The following is a 22,745-nucleotide window of genomic DNA, read 5'->3' on the forward strand; positions in this document are numbered from 1 at the left end:
TACAACTACTTTACCGCAATTTTTTTTTTTATTATTCGAAGTCTTAAAGGATTTACAGACTCTTGTTGCTGGACCTTTTGACTTTTTCAGGGCGCTGAAGAATTCAGCAGTGAATATAAATGAGTTTCTTTAAGTAGATGGGTCAGATGTCTATTATCAATACTGCGCCGCCTTATGGGATTCTTAATTAAAGCCAACAGCAGATTAGTTTGAAGCTTTAATTTAAAATGCATATTGTAAGAAAACCTCATTCAGAAGAAGTCGCAAATTGTATTTCATTTTTTTTTTTTTTTTTTTTTTTTTAGACGTAGAAGACAGAAGTAGCTCAGGTTCCTGGGGGAGCAATGCACATCCGAGCCCGTCCCGAGTAAGTACCCTACAAGCGTCACACTAACTCCGGGTATGGAAACTCGTACCCTTGATGCGTAAATGTATCTCTTGTGTTTAACATTAATGTTCTGTTCATTTTTTTTATCCATATTTTTATATTAAATTGGATTATCTAGGATTAAAAAAAAAAAAAAAACATGGCTGATTTTTTTTTTTTACCAAAAATGGTGGCATTCCAGTTTGGGTTGTGTTTGGTTTTGCAGATCAGATCTATTGAGGTGAATGGGGATGTAATACCTCATACAACCTGAGGACAGGCGTGGCACTGTTTCTGGAAGAAATCAGCCATGGTTTTCTTAATTAGTACAGTCCTTTTAAAAAATGACCTACTGACCAATAGCTGCCTACTGGGATGTGAGGATGCAAAGTGGTCATCAAGCAGCTCTATAGGGTTAACAGTAGAGATGAGCTGATCGATATGATGCAAATTGAATTTGTGTTCAATTTTAGATAATTTACTGGATCCGTTGATTTCGAATAATTTTTAGAAAAAAATGAATCCCCCCCCCTAAAAAAGAAAAAATGATTGCAGGCATTTTACATAAAGCAGAAAAGCACATGAGCCTAAGAACAATCACATTACCTCAAGCATTGACTCATGGGATAATGCATGGCGTAATGCATCAATTTCATCACATGGTATAGTGCATTCAATCAAGAGAGACCATTATGGCCTTTATAAAAGCCGAGGCAGGGAATGCAGCTGCCGCTTTGTAGAGAATCTGGATAGTGAGAGAACATCACAACTCACAGTTTAGCATCAAGATAGAGCTAGAAAGCCATAAAACACTGAATAAACAATACCGAAAGTGTGTGACGGCACAGCTATTACCCCTGTGAATGAAGGGTATTGCACCTCCGCACCTTTGAAGTGAATTCTACTTTTTAAAATGTTTGCAATTTTTAATTTGCACCCAAATATGAAATATGTTTAAAGGATATCTGCAAATGAAATGCTGCTGGCATGTTAACTTTTGTTTTAAAGGTGTTTTTTTTTTTTTTACCATTGTGGTACTTTTTTTTTCTTTTTCCACGTGCTTTCGGGGCCAAAAATACATTTTTAAATTGTAAATTAAAAATAAAAAGGCCTCAAAGTACCAGAAGGTCAGACCACCAGCAACCATAATATTATGTCATATCGAAAAATTATGTGATGTCATTTTAAGGTGGGATTAAACTTTTAGGGTTGGGCGTGGGGCAAAAAGTTTCTTCACCTCATTAAAATGAGGTCATATGAGACCCCATGAGAGCTAGACCTTCAGGACCCCAGCTTGGGAGGGAGGGGGGGCACAACATAAATTTACTTATTGGCCCATCTGGACATGAGAAAATGGACATTTTAGAAGTCGGTCTCTCAACCTGGATTCCTTCTTTACGAGCGAGAACAGAGAGCCAATGACTTGAGGTGACCAGACACGTCTACAAGAGCTTCCCTGATCATCGGTGGTTAGAGAAGCAAGATCCTTCTCGCACAACTACAAGAGGGGGGGAATTATATGTCCAAATTATATGACTTTTTTTTTCCACTTTAATACGGTTCCCCCTTTCGCTGAAATAAATGCTACGCCATCTGTACAAAATTCTGGAATGAACAAAGGAATTTAGTGTCTTCAAACCCTTCCAAAGCCACCACGTTGGACAAGAGCCCAGTAGGGTTAATGGGACACGTTATGGGACTACCTGAAGTCAATCCGTCATTCAGCGAAACAGAAACCTTAAAGGAAAGTGGAGCACTTATTTTGGGCAGAACTTCGGGGGTCATTGTGAAATGACTGTATTTTGTGTTTTCCTGAAGGCACACATGACATATGGTTGCGTTGAGTCAAACCATAAGTCTGGGTTCTGTTATGACTTCCTTTGATCTTGTGATAGCATCTGATACCTGCCCACTCATTTTTACTGGTAACAGAAGATAAAAAAAACCCTGGGTGCCGTATCTCATTGATGTGACATCTGTGTTGTAGCATTCAGGAGTGTCAGTCATGCAGAGCCGTGCATCCATAATACGGCTTATCTTCTGATGGCGTGGTCCCACATGAAAGAACAAGGCTGAAACCATATGAATACGAGAAGTCATGTTTATAAGAGACCGGAATCCGGCGTTCTGCAATATAAGGCTCTCTACATGTCTCACTTTAAAGCTTTAAAACACCGGTAGGCGTTAGAAATTAGTCCGCGGTTATCTCCTCCGATCCAACGATTGACAATGTTGGTTCTTCCCAATGTACTTTTCATCTCAGTGGAAGATGAGAGTTGGATGAATTCATGGACATCATTGTTTCATTCATCATTGACTTTCAAGAGGTTGTCCACTACTTTTACACTGATTACCAATAGTGTTGAGCGATACCGTCCGATACTTGAAAGTATCGGTATCGGAAAGTATCGGCCGATACCGGCAAAGTATCGGATCCAATCCGATACCGATACCCGATACCAATACAAGTCAATGGGACTCAAGTATCGGACGGTATTCCTGATGGTTCCCAGGGTCTGAAGGAGAGGAAACTCTCCCTCAGGCCCTGGGAACCATATTAATGTGTAAAAGAAAGAATTAAAATAAAAAATATTGCTATACTCACCTCTCCGAGGGAACCGGCAGCGTTGTTTGCTTAAAATTCGCGCTTTTCTTTCCTTACGTGAAGTCCCGGCTTTGTGATTGGTTGCGTCGCAGTCACATGGGCGACGCAACCAATCACAGCAAGCCGTGACGTAATTTCAGGCCCTTAAGGATTTTAAAATTACGTCCCGGCTTTGTGATTGGTTGCGTCGCAGTCACATGGGCGACGCAACCAATCACAAGCCGTGACGTCACGGGAGGCTGGACACGCGCGCATTTTAAAATGCGCGCTTGTCCAGCCTCCCGTGACGTCCCGGCTTGTGATTGGTTGTGTCGCGGTCAACCAATCACAAGCCGGGAGGCTGGACACGCGCGCATTTTAAAATGCGCGCGTGTCCAGCCTCCCGTGACGTCACGGCTTGTGATTGGTTGCGTCACGGCTTGTGATGTCACTGCTGCAAACAAAAACAGACAGTGGGAGGAGAGCGCTAGAGTCTCAGCTCTGGACCCGGGGAGGGTGAGTGAAGCCCAATCCATTTTTTTTAAGCAAACTCCAGATGGCAACAGGAGTTTTCTGAAACAAGAGAAATCCTTTAAGAACTTCTAATTTCACATGTTTAATATATGGCACATGCTTTATGATGTGATCTACAGACAAAGCATCCATTATTTGGTATGAATTTCGGTTAAGACCAAGCAACAATTTCTACATCTGGGACAAGTTTAGCTGTGATTTTTTGCAGTATTTTTTGTCTGTTTCTCTTATGTTTTTTGCTGTTTTTTTTGGTGCTGATTATATGTGTCATCTGTCTACTGTACACATGTAATAAAGTTAGTTTTATTCAACATAAAGGCAGCAAAAACACACGGTTTCATTTTTTGCAGCATTTTTACACTTTCTCCTTACTTTGCATGGTGAGAAAACTCTGCAAAAACCCTGAAAGTAAGACTTGATAAACCACAGTTTCCAAAAACGCAACAGGTTTCCAAAAAATAAAATTAAAAAACACTTGTGCTCACGCGATTTCTAAAATTTCATAGCTTTTTCCGGTCTTGTAAAAAAAACTTTTAATTTGCATTGACAAAAAAAAAATGCAACAAAAAAAACACTGCAAAAAATGTAACATGTTAACATAGCCAAAAAGTAATTTTGGAATTGTCCTAGCTCAGGATTAGGAGGTCATTGAAATGTTGCATTCTGGAAGGATCGCAGAGGTGTGGGATACTGACGGAGCTGTTTTTTTGGGGGGAGGGGGGAGGGAATAAGCAATTTTAAGTCACATCATTGTTATTGATGAGCGAATGTGCTTGGATGAGGTGTTATCCGCCATGCCAGGGTGCTAACTGAGTGTCTTCGGCGTGCTTGGATATTATGTTCGAGTCCCTGCGGCTGCATGTCTCGCGGCTGTTTGACAGCAGGGATTGCATAACAAACAGGAGTCATCCATGTGTTGCAGCTGTCAAACAGCTGTGAGACATGCAGCCGCGGGAACTCGAACATAATATCCGAGCACGCCGAAGACACTCGGTTAGCACCCGAGCATGCTCAAATAACACCTTATCCCAGCACATTCGCTCAACAATAATCATTATGCAAAATAATGGACTAATGGTAAATTCCTGTTGCCCCTTTATTCTGGTCCGTGCCGTGAGGTTGCCCTAACACCCGTCTTTTCCTGTTTTGCATCCAGAGATACATATGTAACCGCTTGTATTTTGCATGTATCCGTACCCGTATTTGTCATCTGCAGATGAGCCCGTGTCCTTATCCGCAACCTTCCCCCCTCCGGTCCCTCCTGATAACATTCGTCAGCGTTTCATCTTGTTTCATTCCTTTCACCTCTCATAACAACCAATGTATCTCTGCTCCCAGGGATGTTCTTAAATGAGAAATTCATGGAATAAGGCAGTTACAGATTACGGCACTACGGGGGGACGCGGCTCAGCCACGTTATTTACACCATCTCTCAGCAAACCTTACAAGCTGACATTTTGGGAGGTCCGCAGGGTCCTGTGTGTAAATAATGCAGCTCCCCCCATCGCCTGCCGTATTACAATATGGTTCTAAAAGACATGTGGCGCCATTCCACACCATCGAAGCGTTGACCAGGGACCCACACTTGCTTAAAGGGGTAGATTACTGAAAAAGAAATGTCAGAGGATCACGTAGATGGGGCTTGCAGATATCCGGCTGACCAATGATTTTGTCATCTGACATTTTAGAAAAAAATATTTTTATGGGGATGTGTTATCTGAAAACGAATTATTGTTTACATCAGGTTTTTATCTTAAGTGGATTAAAAAAATGAAAAAATGGAAAAAAGCAAAACACAAATCACACTGGACACTATTCTATTCAGAAGTCAAATGGATAAAAGGCAATATAACAGAGCATACTCTGATCTGTGCAAAAAATCATTGATTACAGAGGAGGTGAGCTGTGACATCATATATTGTGAATGGTGGGTCCTGTGTTATCTACTGTATATAGAGGTGTTATCAGTCATTGTACAGGAGGAGGAGGAGGTGAGCTGTGACATCACCTATTGTGAATGGTGGATCCTGTGTTATCTACTGTATATAGAGGAGTTATCAGTCATTGTACAGGAGGAGGAGGTGAGCTGTGACATCACCTATTGTGAATGGTGGATCCTGTGTTATCTCCTGTATATAGAGGTGTTATCAGTCATTGTACAGGAGGAGGAGGTGAGCTGTGACATCATATATTGTGAATGGTGGGTCCTGTGTTATCTACTGTATATAGAGGTGTTATCAGTCATTGTACAGGAGGAGGAGGTGAGCTGTGACATCACCTATTGTGAATGGTGGATCCTGTGTTATTTACTGTATATAGAGGTGTTATCAGTCATTGTACAGGAGGAGGAGGTGAGCTGTGACATCACCTATTGTGAATGGTGGATCCTGTGTTATCTCCTGTATATAGAGGTGTTATCAGTCATTGTACAGGAGGAGGAGGTGAGCTGTGACATCATATATTGTGAATGGTGGGTCCTGTGTTATCTACTGTATATAGAGGTGTTATCAGTCATTGTACAGGAGGAGGAGGGGAGCTGTGACATCACCTATTGTGAATGGTGGATCCTGTGTTATCTCCTGTATATAGAGGTGTTATCAGTCATTGTACAGGAGGAGGAGGTGAGCTGTGACATCATATATTGTGAATGGTGGGTCCTGTGTTATCTACTGTATATAGAGGTGTTATCAGTCATTGTACAGGAGGAGGAGGTGAGCTCTGACATCACCTATTGTGAATGGTGGATCCTGTGTTATCTACAGTATAATAAGGTGTTATCAGTCATTGCACAGGAGGAGGAGGAGGTGAGCTGTGACATCACCTATTGTGAATGGTGGATCCCACGTTGTCTACTTTATATTGAGGTGTTATCAGTCATTGTACAGGAGGAAAAGGAGGTGAGCTGTAACATCACCTATTGTAAAGGGTTGATCCTGTGTTATCTACAGTATATAGAGGTGTTATCAGTCATTGTACAGGAGGAGGAGGTGAGCTGTGACATCACCTATTGTGAATGGTGGATCCTGTGTTATCTACTGTATATAGTGGTGTTATCAGTCATTGTACAGGAGGAGGAGGTGGAGGTGAGCTGTGATATCACCTATTGTGAATGGTGAATCCCACGTTATCTACTGTATATAGAGGTGTTATCAGTCATTGTACAGGAGGAGGAGGTGAGCTGTGACATCACCTATTGTGAATGGTGGATCCTGTGTTATCTACTGTATATAGAGGTGTTATCAGTCATTGTACAGGAGGAGGAGGTGAGCTGTGACATCACCTATTGTGAATGGTGGATCCTGTGTTATCTACTGTATATAGAGGTGTTATCAGTCATTGTACAGGAGGAGGAGGTGAGCTCTGACATCACCTATTGTGAATGGTGGATCCTGTGTTATCTATTGTATATAGATGTGTTATCAGTCATTGTGCATTAGGAGGAGGAGGTGAGATGTGATATCATATGTTGTGAATGGTGGATCCCATGTTACCTACTGTATATAGAGGTGTTATCAGTCATTGTACAGGAGAAGGAGGTGAGCTGTAACATCACCTACTGAGAATGGTGGATTCTGTGAAATCTACTGTATATAGAGGTGTTACCAGTCATTGAACAGGAGGAGGAGGTGAGCTGTGATATCACCTATAGCAGAGGTGTCAAACTGCATTCCTCGAGGGCCGCAAACAGGTCATGTTTTCAGGATTTCCTTGTATTGCACAGGTGATAATTTAATCACCTGCACAGAATGATTCCAGCACCTTGTGGAATGCTAAGGAAATCTTGAAAACACTCATGGTTTGAGGCCCTCGAGGAATGCAGTTTGACACCCCTGACCTATAGTGAATGGTAGTTCCTGTATTATCTACTGTATATAGAGGTGTTATCAGTCATTATACAGGAGGAGGAGGTGTGCTGTGATGTCACCTATTGAGAATGGTGGGTCCTGTGCCATCTACTGTATATAGAGGTGTTATCAGTCATTGTACAGGAGGAGGAGGTGAGCTGTGACATCACCTATTGTGAATGGTGGATCCTGTGTTATCTACTGTATATGGAGGTGTCATCATTCATTGTACAGGAGGAGGAGGAGGTGAGCTGTGACATCACCTAGAGTGAATGTAGGATCCTGTGTTATCTACTGTATATAAAGGTGTTATCAGTCATTGTACAGGAGGAGGAGTAAGTGAGCTGTGACATCACCTATTGTGAATGGTGGGTCCTGTGTTATCTACTGTATATAGAGGTGTTATCAGTCATTTTGCATGAGGGGTGTGGTGAGCTGTTATGTCCCCTATTGTGAATAGTGGATCCTCTGTTATGTTCTGTTCATTGAGGTGTTAAACATAGAGATATTATCAGTAATTGTACAGGAGGAGGAGGAGAGTTGTGATATCACCTATTGTGAATTTTACATCCTCTGTTATCTACTGTATATAGAGGTGTTATCAGTCATTGTACAGGGGGAGGAGGTGAGCTGTGACATTACCTATTGTGAATGGTGGATCCTGTGTTATCTACTGTATAACTGTATATAGAGGTGTTATCAGTCATTGTACAGGAGGAGGAGGTGAGCTGTGACATAACCTATTGTGAATGGTTGATCCTGTGTTATCTACTGTATATAGAGGTGTTATCAGTCATTGTACAGGAGGAGGAGGTGAGCTGTGACATCACCTATTGTGAATGATGGATCCTGTGTTATCTACTGTATATAGAGGCATTATCAGTTATTGTACAGGAGGAGGAGAGTTGTGATATCACCTATTGTGAATTTTACATCCTCTGTTATCTACTGTATATAGAGGTGTTATCAGTCATTGTACAGGAGGAGGAGGTGAGCTGTGACATCACCTATTGTGAATGGTGGATCCTGTATTATCTCCTGTATATAGAGGTGTTATCGGTCATTGTACAGGAAGAGGAGTTGAGCTGTGACATCACCTATTGTGAATGGTGGATTCTGTGCTATCTACTGTATAAAGATGTGTTATCAGTTATTGTACAGGAGGAGGAGGTGAGCTGTGACATCATATATTGTGAATGGTGGATCCTGTATTATCTACTGTATATAGAGGTGTTATCAGTCTTTGTACAGGAGGAGGAGGTGAGCTGTGACATCATATATTGTGAATGGTGGATCCTGTGTTATCTACTGTATATAGAGGTGTTATCAGTCATTGTACAGGAGGAGGAGGTGAGCTGTGACATCATCTATTGTGAATGGTGGATCCTGTTAGCTACTGTATATAGAGGTATTATCAGTTATTTTACAGGAGGAGGAGGTGAGCTGTGATATCACCTATTGTGAATTTTACATCCTCTGTTATCTACTGTATATAGAGGTGTTCTCAGCATTGTAATGCTGTCTGTGAAGATACCTGACATAGCTGAAAAGTAATCTATCTTGATAGAAGCAAGAAATACAAGTCTACTATTATACCTACTGGCCGCTATGACTAATTCAAGATTTTTTAAGTTCTTTTTTTTAATATAGATATTAATATGGAAGATTGGCAAAAAATATACAGTATATATATATTTTTTTAAATACATTCACCACAGATTCCTGATTTATGCAATGAGTTGTTTCCTGATGACACATTCTCTTTTAGCCCAATACCCTCTAAGCAATAGATCAATTTGGTGACTATCTCTATTGATCAGTATTAGAGCAGCAGAAGTCTTTACGGTACTAATGACACTTCCTTCTTCCTTCTGCTCCTCAGAAGCTGTCATGCAGTGTGCAGGCCAGCGTTCATCCCCCCCGGAGGTGGCTGCATGTATGTTAACCCGCTTCTATATTTTGCATTGTATTATTAGACTAATGCATGGACAGTTTTAAGTTTTGCTGTTTTTACTGTGCTTTGTTGTGTATGTTCTGTGTGCAATGTCGGTGTGTACAGTGTAGGAAGTGTATGAGGATGAAACCCAGGTAACAACGGCTATGAGGAAGTGAGACTTACAACTTCCTATCACGACCCCAGAGACCCAGAAATGACTATAACATTAACTTTTACAAATATTGAGTCACGTGAGAAGAGTTGGGTCTTCAGTACGGGCCAAGCAATGTCTTACAAGCCACCTACGTTACCTAACTCAATGGATATTATGCCCAATGAAAAAAAAAGATAACATAAACATAAAATTATGCTAATACATGAAAGGATTACCCCCATCCACAGGCAAGATGACAATTTGAGTTATTCTCACTCCCCTTCACTCTTCCATTCTCTGTTTTCTACCTTCCTTCCATACAGGTCCTTCTCAAAAAATTAGCATATAGTGTTAAATTTCATTATTTACCATAATGTAATGATTACAATTAAACTTTCATATATTATAGATTCATTATCCACCAACTGAAATTTGTCAGGTCTTTTATTGTTTTAATACTGATGATTTTGGCATACAACTCCTGATAACCCAAAAAACCTGTCTCAATAAATTAGCATATCAAGAAAAGGTTCTCTAAACGACCTATTACCCTAATCTTCTGAATCAACTAATTAACTCTAAACACATGCAAAAGATACCTCAGGCTTTTAAAAACTCCCTGCCTGGTTCATTACTCAAAACCCCCATCATGGGTAAGACTAGCGACCTGACAGATGTCAAGAAGGCCATCATTGACACCCTCAAGCAAGAGGGTAAGACCCAGAAAGAAATTTCTCAACAAATAGGCTGTTCCCAGAGTGCTGTATCAAGGCACCTCAATGGTAAGTCTGTTGGAAGGAAAAAATGTGGCAGAAAACGCTGTACAACGAGAAGAGGTGACCGGACCCTGAGGAAGATTGTGGAGAAGGACCGATTCCAGACCTTGGGGAACCTGAGGAAGCAGTGGACTGAGTCTGGCGTGTGCAGGAAATGGGCTACAGGTGCCGCATTCCACAGGTAAAGCCACTTTTGAACCATAAACAGCGGCAGAAGCGCCTGACCTGGGCTACAGAGAAGCAGCACTGGACTGTTGCTAAGTGGTCCCAAGTACTTTTTTCTGATGAAAGCAAATTTTGCATGTCATTCGGAAATCAAGGTGCCAGAGTCTGGAGGAAGACTGGGGAGAAGGAAATGCCAAAATGCCTGAAGTCCAGTGTCAAGTACCCACAGTCAGTGATGGTGTGGGGTGCCATGTCAGCTGCTGGTGTTGGTCCACTGTGTTTCATCAAGGGCAGGGTCAATGCAGCTAGCTATCAGGAGATTTTGGAGCACTTCATGCTTCCATCGGCTGAAATGCTTTATGGAGATGAAGATTTCATTTTTCAGCATGACCTGGCACCTGCTCACAGTGCCAAAACCACTGGTAAATGGTTTACTGACCATGGTATTACTGTGCTCAATTGGCCTGCCAACTCTCCTGACCTGAACCCCATAGAGAATCTGTGGGATATTGTGAAGAGAAAGTTGAGAGACGCAAGACCCAACACTCTGGATGAGCTTAAGGCCGCTATTGAAGCATCCTGGGCCTCCATAACATCTCAGCAGTGTCACAGGCTGATTGCCTCCATGCCACGCCGCATTGAAGCAGTCATTTCTGCCAAAGGATTCCCGACCAAGTATTGAGTGCATAACTGAACATTATTATTTGATGGTTTTTTTGTTTGTTATTAAAAAACACTTTTATTTGATTGGACGGGTGAAATATGCTAATTTATTGAGACAGGTTTTTTGGGTTATCAGGAGTTGTATGCCAAAATCATCAGTATTAAAACAATAAAAGACCTGACAAATTTCAGTTGGTGGATAATGAATCTAATATATATTAAAGTTTAATTGTAATCATTACATTATGGTAAATAATGAAATTTAACACTATATGCTAATTTTTTGAGAAGGACCTGTATATTAAGCCCAAACCGTCAGTTGGGGTGTGACTCATTTCTATGACATTAAGGTTTTTCGCACTGCATGTGACCACGTGGTGCACAACGCATGTCATTGACATAACTCACACTCCACGTGACGGTGTAGGGTCAAGTGAATTGTAGAACAACCAGAAAGGAAGACATAGGATAAAGGAGCTGATCAGTGGTGGTGGGACAAGTATGGGGAGGGCCAAGGAAAGAAAGTATTGAAGAGGTTGTCCACCAAACTGATAACCACTTCTCAATCTATGTCCTAGTCATAAAAAAATAACTCTTATACTCACCTCCAAGGCCGATGCTGTTCCAGTGGTGTCGGAACTGGTTCTCCTGAGGATTACATAACATTGTTGTGTCATGCCATCTCTGTGGCCAGTCAATGCTGTCTTCACTCTCCTTTCCTATGGACACATTCTCCGGATTAATGATTTTTCTGAAGGAGGGGACAGTAAAGTTAGTGCTGATTGGCCACAGTGATTGTGTCACTCAATCCCGTCCCCGGGAGAGCCAGTGGCGACACTGATGAAATAGCACCAGGGGTGGCCATAAGTGCTATTATTTTATTGGGAAGGAACATAGGGTTTGGGAAGGAGTTGTCAAAGTAGTGGACAGCCTTTTAGGGCTTCTTTAGATGTCCGTGATCATCGGTCCAATTTCGGATTGCAATGCTCAGACTGACATAGAAATATATGAGGCTGTCATGCTTTCGATCCAAGATGGGACCAACGAATGTCTGAAGCGGCCCTCAAACATTTTTTTTAGACCCTTCCTAGACTCTTCCATTTATTCAGTGCAAACTTCCTGAATTGAATTTTTTGAGATTTGCTCAACTTTAGTTATCATCGACGATCCTGTGCACTCGGCGTTCTCCGCCGCTCATCCAGTAAATGAATGGATTAGTGATTTTTTTGTTAAACGGTAAACTTTATAGACCTGTTTTCAGTATCGGTGAAAGTCCCAGCAATCAGCAAGTTTTTGCCCTTTGGAATATGAAATGTCACATGTATCCTAAAATACTACCAAGAAGAACTACAATTCGTCTCTCAAAGGACACGTCCGATGAGAAAATAAAGGGGGCAAATTACCTGGTTGGGCCAAAAAATTGCAACTTTTGGCGGTTTCAAGTCATTCTCGCCCAAGGTCTGACTTTATTGGGCAGAATAGGGACTCGTTAAATTCATAAGTAGTGGCGGCGTTCGCTATGTCACAAATCTTACTCCATCAGGGACTTGAGTAAGATTTGTGGCAAGGCGCACATAGAGGTGCATAGAAGAGCGTCTGCTCCAACACGCCCCCTCTCGCTGGTCTTGTTGAATTGGGGCCTAAACCACAAAAAATGGCGACACAAATACAAATTTTTATTTACTAAGCTCATAACTTTTTTTAAGAGGTAGAAAAAAAGCTATACAAGTTCAGGTCCGCTATAACCGTACTGACCTGGAGAATCGTCTTGCTGACTCATTTTTACCGCTCATTGAAAGTCGTAAACACAAAGCCCATACAATGATGAAATATTGTTTTTTTCCATGATTTTTACCATTTTTTTTTCAGTACATTGTCAAGTCAATGTTATCATTAAAAATCACAACTCAATGTAAAAATAAACGGAAGAGCAAAAAACTAAAATTGGCTGCGTTCTTAAGGAATTAAAGGAAGTTGAGTCCCTACTAAAGAGGTTCATCTAATTGCCAGCATAAAGAACGGTTACAAAGAGCGTGACCCTTGTATCCCCATATTACATGGAAATTTGTAATGCCTCTTTTCGCCTGTGGGAGTGCTGTTGGGAAATTGAACACTTATTGCCATATCCATCACAATGCCTTACTTCTTTGAGGTTATTATAGATTTATTTTTAACTTTTTTTAACTTTTTTAACTGTCTATATGCCTCATTAGGTCATATGGGCATCTAGAGGGGGATCCTCCATTCAGGAACACCCTTCAATAGCCACAGCGGAGGCTGTTTATACGAGTTGATTCCCTTCTAGATTAGGGTAAATTATTATAGTTTTATCACCCTTAAGCCAATAAGCATCTAAATCACGTCATATATCCTACCATTTTCTATTCAGGATCCTGCCCAGCCCCCAAGCAGCGCTATGGTGACTCTGGCATTAGGATACAGAGGACCTGTCCACAGGTCAAAAGTGGCAAATTTTCGCTCCTAATTATTTTTGCTATTTTCCTAAATATTCAATTTTTTTTGTTTTTTTTTATATTCCACCATACAGTTCCAGAGATACGAGGCCTTTTTAATTAATTTTATAATCTATTCAAGGGGGGCGTGTTTCACAAGGTAATAATACACAGCTGCCTAAGGACACACCCCAGAGGATCCTGTGACTAAATTCTTTAGGCTTTAATTAGTTTGGGAGCCATGCTTTTTTGATAAAGATCATAAAAATCAGCACTAAATTAAAAGTCCCATATCTCTGAAACTGTGCAACAGATTTAAAAAAAAAAATAATAGAATACTCAGAGGAGCAGCAGGAATATATTAAAAGCAAAAACTGGACACTTCTCACCTGGTGACAAATTCTCTGTAAGTCTATAAAATAACAACCTTCCATTTCTGAAAACCTTAGGCACTGATTTAAAAAAAAATAAAATTTAAGGTCCCTTTAGGTAGGGTTTTGCTAGGGTGTACCTATATTGGACCCTCCCAGAAAGAGCCACATGTCCCTATAGTATCCTTCCTGTACGATATTGGCCATATTCCAGGCTATTTGTATGCATGTGTATGATGTGCGAATGTTTTTCCCTATGTTCATACATAATGTTGTGATCTACCATAATCCCGCAGCCTGCGTTATAGAATAGCTTGTTATTACAGATCTTTGTACGACTTATGATATAAGGCCCCGATGCTGACCGCTCTCATTTTCGTCTATTGCCAGAATTATGGGGAAGGATCTCACTATGAACACATGACGAACCGGGACCTGACGTCACACGATAATCTCTCCCCTCCATACGTCAACTCAAGATTACAAAGTAAGTCGCACATTTTTATTGTCGTTTTGCTTAAAATTGACCTTAAATCTCTAAAATTTATTTCCAATAAATATTTTAACAGGTTTGTTTTTAATTGTATAAATGTAAAAAATATACATACTGTATTTTTTGCAAACTATTTGGAAATATAGCTGCTGCTGATCACTTACCCCTATAATATGTCATCTGGGCGGACCTATAACATGAAATAGTCATGGTCTCCTCCCTGTTAGCGCACTCACTTTGCCTTTGGCTCACTGGGCCTGTAGGGGTTGTACTAATTTCACTAGCTCCGCCCAGATGGCTTTTGACTACACTTTTATCAATTTGGTCTTACTATTCTTTTAAAACTGCTTACAACAGATGGTCTTCAGCAAAAGTGAACGCTAAAGCATCCTGGTCATGATTTAGTAACCCCATTTTTTCCTGATGGGTTCCTTTTATCCTGCTTGTTGATGGTTTCCAAGGAGAAACTGATTTTATTTTTTAATTTTTATCTTTGATGTAAATTAGACTGGTTGCAAACTAGGAAAAATGTCAATAAGCATTAAAGGCGGTAATAATCTCCGGTCTATGTAAAATTACAGATTATGGCAGAATGATGACTTACGCCAAATGTCAAACCCAGCTCTTCCACATCTGGGTGTACACGGGCTTTTTCAGTGAATCTCATATCTGCTGGGGTGATTTTTGGGGTCTCATGCATATACTGTATATATGGATTGCATTGGCATGACGGATTCCGTGTAGCACATTGTTGTCTGGTGGGAACGTCTTCATGTTCTTCGGATCTGGACACCTCATAGTGACTCATGTTCTCCTTATAAAATCTTTCCATTAAGCTTTACCTTGTGTGATTTTCCAAATTTTCACGTTCATGGCCTAAGTTTAGGACAGATTTGCAATCTATCTAGTAATTAACCATTTCTGGGGGTCGGACCCCCACAGATCAACAAGTTACCTCCCATGATGTGGCTATGTGATGACTAGGGATGAGTGGACCTGTGGAAGTTCGAGTTCTGGTACCCAACCGACCTTTAGTCCCTAAGTTCGGTTTGAGTGCCAGAACTGTACCCACCACCCAGTTCTTTACAGTTCGGGTTCGCTCAGTCATCTCTACTGATGACTTGTTTTCACAGGGCATCTCCTTTACGTTTGGAAGTCAGTAGTAATGCTCCATGGTACAGATAGTGCTCAGAGGTTTTAGATATTTCGCCGAAATCCTCCCTAATCTCCTTTTTGATCTTTGTTTTTATTTTTTTTATTTTTTTTTACTTTTTTTTCTATTTATCCTTGACTGCCAACTTATTGGATACCAGTTCTTCATTGTTATATACCCACTGGCCTGTCCTATCGGGTCTGTGCTTGGTTAGATGACAGATCTTATTACAAGTTATCATTTTAATTTTCTACTTCTTTGTTGGATATGCTTTTCCTTTGAAATCGAAGCTTATCTTTTCTAAATTGAGGTAAATAGCATCCACTTTGGATACGTTCACACAATCTGGATTTGAAATAGGATTATCCAACATGTATTTACCAGAGGACACGCAGCAGAAATCCAAGGCTGTCACATGGATGTGTATTCTAGACATACTGCAGATCCACTGGAGAATTAGAGTGCTTTCACATTGTATTCTGTGTTGACCTGCCTCTACTTCCTGTAGAGATACAAAGATCTTCCCCTGCTTCCTATAGACAGACAAAGACCTGCTCCTACTTCCTGTAGAGTTACAAAGATCTGCCCCTGCTTCCTATAGACAGACAAAGACCTGCTCCTACTTCCTGTAGAGATACAAAGATCTGCCCCTGCTTCCTATAGACAGACAAAGACCTGCTCCTACTTCCTGTAGAGATACAAAGATCTGCTCCTGCTTCCTATAGACAGACAAAGACCTGCTCCTACTTCCTGTAGAGATACAAAGATCTGCCCCTGCTTCCTATAGACAGACAAAGACCTGCTCCTACTTCCTGTAGAGATACAAAGATCTGCTCCTGCTTCCTATAGACAGACAAAGACCTGCTCCTACTTCCTGTAGAGATACAAAGACCTGCTCCTACTTCCTGTAGAGTTACAAAGACTTGCCCCTACTTCTTGTAGACAAATACCCACCTCCACTACCTGTAGAGAGACAAAGACCTGCTCCCACTTACTGTAGAGAGACGTAAACTTACTCCCAATTCTTTCAGAGAGACAAAGACCCATTCCCATTTCTTATAGGGAGACAAATACCTGCTTTCATTACCTGTAAAAAGACAAAGACAAGCCCCCACTTCCTGTAGAGCAACAAATACCGACTTCCACTACAGACTTGTCCCCACTTTCTGTAGAGAGAGAGAAAAACCTGACCTCACTTCCTGTAGAGAGACAAAGACCTGCCCCACACCCTGTAGAGAGTCAAAGACCAAAACCCACTTCCAGTAGAGCAACATAAAGCCATCCCCTCCTCCTGTAGAAAGGTAAACACTTGCCCCATTTCCTGTAGAGATACAAAGACCCGCTCTGAGTTTCTGTAGAGTGATAAAAACTCACCTTCGCATCCTGTAAAGAAATAAAAACCCACCCCCACTTCCTGTAGAGACAAAGACTCGCCCCCATTTCTTGTAGAGAAACAAAGACTGACACCCACTTCCTGTAGAGAGACATAAACCCACCCCAACTTCCTGTAGAAAGGTAAACACTTGTCCCAATTTCCTGTAGAGAGACAAAGACCTACTCCAACTTCCTATAGATTAATAAAAACTCTCCTCCACTTCCTGTAAAGAGATAAAGACCTGCCCCCACTTCCTGTAGAGACAAAGACTCGCCCCCACTTCCTGTAGAGACAAAGACTTGCCCCCATTTCCTGTAGAGACAAAGACTCGCCCCCACTTCCTGTAGAGACAAAGACTCGCCCCCACTTCCTGTAGAGACAAAGACTTGCCCCCACTTCCTGTAGAGACAAAGACTCGCCCCCACTTCCTGTAGAGACAAAGACTTGCCCCCACTTCCTGTAGAGACAAAGACTCGCCCCCATTTCTTGTAGAGAAACAAAAACTGACACCCACTTCCTGTAGAGCGTCATAAACCCACCCACACTTCCTGTAGAAAGGTAAATACTTGCCCCATTTCCTGTAGAGAGACAAAGGCTCACCTCTCACTACTTACAGAGAGACAAAGTCCTACCTCTATTTCCAATAAAGAGACAAAGACTTTATTTTAATCTCCATACGGTACCTAATATTATATTTTATATTCTAAGAAACTAGTTGGAGCCACAGCATTTGTTCCTCCATAGCAGCACTACTTACTGCAATCACTAGGGTGTCTGTAGATATACAGCTGTTTACGGTCGACCTGATCAGGAGCTGTCAATGTTACCAACTTGATTTTTTGTTTTCTCAACAGCTTATCAAAAAATCATGGACAGACAATTTTTTTTTGTAAAACCATAATAAATCAATATGATTATAGGTGTAAAATGATGATATTTACAGTCAAAATAATCTGTAGACTTTTCTTCAGCTTAAAAACATCTCATGAATGCCTTGAAATTTTTTTATGGACCATCAAAAAAAGTGCCTTATTGTTATAGATATTCTTAGAATTTCTGGACAGTTGGCACCCCTGGGAGTCGCGTACAGATAGGCCCCCTAGTGGTGGCAACAGGCAGCCAAAAATATATATATATAGGAATGGTGGAAGTGTGCTTATAGAAACAGATCATTGAGTTTTATCCTTGGTGTCACCTCCTCACGAGGTAGACGTCTGCTGTGCTGTTTGCATTGCAGGGAGGTATCGGTATATTCCACCTGCTGAGCCAGACAACATCTGGGCCAATATAGACGCAGCCCCTCCGTGGCGAGCACATGTGCGCCTCTTAATTCAGCATTTTCTCTGCTGCCTAGATGGATACACAAATGCAAACAATCCAGCAGAACAGGAAAGGTGCTACAGTACGGCAAAACACGCCTAAAAATAGAGCCATTAATTGTAATTAAGTAAATCAGGACTTTTAAGTTGCAACGTGTTAATGAGGTCTCTGTAAAATGAACTGAAAATAAGGTGATAATTTAACCAGAGTGCAATGTATTCAGGTGTAAGCCCATCGTAGCGCTGAACTCCCAGCAGTCCTGCCCCGGGATTAGCCCCTGATTAGCTGCAGTAATGGAGAGATTGCGCTGCTCTCCTGTTTTATTCCAGCAGCGGCAGAACAGCAGAATGTGCACTGCGGCCTATCGGAGATGTGTCATGGCTGGTGTAAGGACGATTCTCTCACCACTGTATGTGCAGGGAGGGATTCTGCCAACTTCCATCTTCTGGCATCATTTGTAGACACATCAAATCCTTACATTGGTGGTTCGGGGTTCGGGGCCCTTCCGGAGGTACATCTGAAGAATGGAACAACAAAACAGACTAGTACATTTTTTAAACAAACCTTTTTCATTCATTTTTTCTGCTTAAAAAGTATTCTATCCTCAGTAATCATTTGTCTCTTTGTCTATCTAATTTCATTTCTTCCTCCCACCATTCCTATCTTCCTTTCATCTTTACTTCTCCTGACATTCCTTCCTTCTTTCCTCCTACCCTTCCTGCCTTCCTGTCTTCCTTCCTCACACCATTCCTTTTTTCCCTCTTTGGTCTCAGCCTCCCTGAAATCATTTTGCAAGAGTTTTTCCAGAAAATCCTAACCACATTGAATGTTAAAAAAATACATTCATCACCTGCTTAATCCTTTCTTTCCTTGTTTCTTTCTTTGCTACTTTCTCTTCATCCCTTTCTTCTTTCCGTTCTTGTTTCCTCTCTTCTTTGCTTCTTTCCTCTATTTTTCTTCCTTCCTTTCCATCTTCCTTTTCTCTTCCTTACTTCTTACTTCTTTGCTCTCTTTTTCTTCCTTCCTCCCTATTTTGTTTCCTTTCTACCTTTTTCCTTTCTTCCCTTTATCCTTTTCTCTTCCTCGCTTCCTTCTTTCCTCTCTGCTTTCCTTCCCCCAGCCATTCCTGCATTACTTTCATATTTCCTTCTCCCATCCTCCCTTCTTTCTTTCATCCCACCTTTCCTGTTTAATCCTTTCTTTAGTTGTTGCTTTTCTATTTGCTACTTTCTATCTAATTTCCCTTTCTTCCCCTTCTTCCTTCTTTCCTCCCTTTTTCTTTGCATCTTTCCTTTGTTTTCCATTCGTCCTTTCCATTTTCTTTTCTCTTCCTCCCTTATTCCTTTTCTCTTCTTCACATCTTCCATCTTTTCTTCCTCCCTTTCTTATTTACGCCCTTCTTTCCTCCACACTTTCTTTCCTTTCATCTCTTCCTCCTTTTTGTCTTTCCCAAGCTGCTTTGTTATCTCTTCCTTTTTCCCCTTCTTTCTTTTCTTTCCACACTTCTTCTTTCTTATTTCCTCTCTGATCGCCTTCCTTTCTTCCTTCCTTTTCCCACTCTTGCTTTTTTTCCTCCCACTCTTCCTTCCTTCCTTCCTCCCTGCATCTTAAAAGGCTTTTCCAATATGTAGAAAAAAAAATCTAGGCACATGAAATGACTAAAAAAAAAAGAGAAAGAACATTACTCATGTGTTTACTTTACTGCTGCACCACCACTTCCCTGTGGATATTTCCCATCTATCTATATATTATCTATCTATCTATATATCTGTTATCTATCTATCTATCTATCTATCTATCTATCTATCTATCTATCTATCTATCTATCTTTCTATCTATCTATCTATCTATCTATCTATCTATCTATCTATCTATCTATCATCTATCTATTATCTGTCTCTATATATCTATTATCTATCTATTTTCTATCTATCTATTTATCATCTATTATCTATCTATTATCTATTTTCTTTCTTTCTTTCTATTATCTATTTATATATTATCTATCGATCTATTATCGAATAAATATATTATTTATTATCTTTCTATTATCTATCTGTTGTCTATCATCTATCTATCTATTATCTATCTATCTATCTATCTATCTATTATCTATCTATCTATCTATCTATTATCTATCTATCTATCTATCTATCTATCTATCTATCTATTATCTATCTATCTATCTATCTATCTATCTATCTATCTATCTATTATCTATCATCTATCTATCTATCATCTATCTATCTATCTATCTATCTATCTATCTATCTATCTATTATCTATCTATCTATCTATCTATCATCTATCTATTTATCTATATATTATCTATCTATCTATCTATCTATCTATCTATCTATCTATCTATCATCTATCTATTTATCTATATATTATCTATCTATCTATCTATTGTCTATCATCTATCTATCTATCTATCTATCTATCTATCTATCTATCTATCTATCTATCTATCATCTATCATCTATCTATCTATCATCTATCTATCTATCTATCTATCTATCTATCTATCTATCTATCTATCTATTATCTATCTATCTATCTATCTATCATCTATCTATTTATCTATATATTATCTATCTATCTATCTATCTATCTATCTATCATCTATCTATTTATCTATATATTATCTATCTATCTATCTATTGTCTATCATCTATCTATCTATCTATCTATCTATCTATTATCTATGTATTTTCTATCTATTATCTATCTATCTATTACCGATCTATTATGTATCTATCTATCTATCTATCTATCTATCTATCTATCTATCTATCTATCTATCTATCTATCTATCTATCCATCTATCCATCTTCCCTTTCTCCCATTCAGTTTGTTAGTAAATACCTTCCATTGTGTAAATTAATTCCAGACGGTGACTTCAGCTGTTATACTAAGTAGCTTCTTTCTCGCTTTGTAAGGAGATTTTTGTTATCTCGCTGAATGTCTTGATATTTGTGCCCTAACATCTGCTGGAAGTGTTGCTAATAAATGTGTTTTTTTTCTGTTGTATTTTTGCACTAAAATGTCATTCATTGCCTCAAACAATTAAAATATGTTTTTTTGGCTTGTGATGGCTAACAGTGGTGATTGCCAGAAATGTGAAATGCCAGATATAACAGGTCATATAAACCGCTATATTACATAACATGGAGTGGCAATGACAAATGTGCTGCTCCTGCCAGGAAGGTCACCGAATAAGTCAGTGCCAAGTAATAGCCTGATAATGAGCTGCAGGGGACATATTACACAATATATCCATCTATATAAATGGAATGGCATTTTGTTATGTGCCAAAGCTTCATAGTAGAATATTCACTCTTAGGAAGTGAATAGAAAGCCGTTGGTTTCACATCACGGTTCATATCTTTGATATTGCTTACAATAATTTGTGCAGAATTTTCAGAAATTTGCTGACTGCAGCAAAATGAAAAAATTGTGATTTAGTGATTTTGGTTGTTCTAAACATCTTGGAGAACTGACCACAGATCTTCTGTGTATGAGGCTTGTGCGGATCCTTCTGTCTCTCATGCGATCCCAGACAGACTGGATGATGTGAGGTCAGGGCTCTTTGGGGGCCGGATCATCACTTCCAGGACTTAATGTCATTGGCTGGATGTTTGGGGTTGTTCTCCTGCTGCAGAATAAATGTGAAGCCAATCAGACGCCTCCCTGATGGTGTTACATGATGGATAAATATCTGACTGTATTTTTCAGCATTAAGGACACCAAGAAATGGGCAACGTTGATGACTATAGACGCAGTGGTTGGCCAAGGAAACTTAGTGCAGCAGATGAAATACACATTGTGATTACTTACCTCCGAAATCAGAAGACGTCCAGCAGTGCCATCAACTCAGAACTGGGAGCAACCAGTGGGAGCCAGCTACATTCATCTAAAGTTTGGAGAAGTCTGGCCAGAAGTCGTCTTCATAGAAGAATTGAGGCCAAAAAGTCCAGACCTTCCACATGAAAACAAAAACAAGTGCCTCGACTATGCATAAAGGCATAGGAACGAGGAGAAAAATGGCAGAAGGTGCTCTGGACGGATGGGTCACTATTTGGCTGTAACCGAAGGCAGATTGTTTGTTACAGGGCTGGAGAGCGGAACAATAATGAAGGTTTGCAGGAACAGTGAAGCATGGTGGAGGGTCCTGCAAGTTCGGGGCTGCATTTCTGCAAATATTGTTGAAGATTAATGGAGTCCTCCATACTGAGAGATCCTTATCCATCATGTAATACCATCAGGGAATCATCTGATTGGCTCTAAATTTATTCCCCAGTAGAATAATGACTAGTGTTGAGCAATACCTTCCGATACTTGAAAGTATTAAAATAAAAAATATGGATATACTCACCCCTCCGGAGGCCCCTGGACCTTACTGATTGTAATCGGCAGCCTCCGTTCCTAAGAATGAGGAGTTTAGGACCCTCGATGATGTCGCGGCTTGTGATTAGTCGTGTGAGCGGTCACATGAGCGGCACGCGACCAATCACAAGCCGCGACGTCATCGAGGGTCCTAAACTCCTCATTCT

At 40.3% G+C, this 22,745-nt stretch overlaps 1 protein-coding gene across 8 annotated transcripts in view; it reads left to right on the forward strand.

Moving 5' to 3' along the window:
• The window catches only part of TCF4 (transcription factor 4), a 523,378-nt gene that overhangs the window by 154,837 nt on the left and 345,796 nt on the right, over window positions 1–22,745 (forward strand). For 5 of the 8 annotated variants that reach the window (XM_077282423.1, XM_077282432.1, XM_077282406.1 and 2 more), the window contains exons 3-4: window positions 306–367; window positions 14,239–14,335. In XM_077282423.1, coding sequence (XP_077138538.1) covers window positions 306–367; window positions 14,239–14,335 — 159 coding nt within the window. Of the gene's footprint in view, window positions 1–305; window positions 368–9,212; window positions 9,267–14,238; window positions 14,336–22,745 lie in introns of all 8 variants that reach the window. The other 3 variants (XM_077282414.1, XM_077282397.1, XM_077282387.1) reach the window with 1 other exon arrangement.

This window comes from Ranitomeya variabilis, chromosome 1 (genome assembly GCF_051348905.1).
Source record: "Ranitomeya variabilis isolate aRanVar5 chromosome 1, aRanVar5.hap1, whole genome shotgun sequence".
NCBI lineage: Eukaryota > Metazoa > Chordata > Amphibia > Anura > Dendrobatidae > Ranitomeya > Ranitomeya variabilis.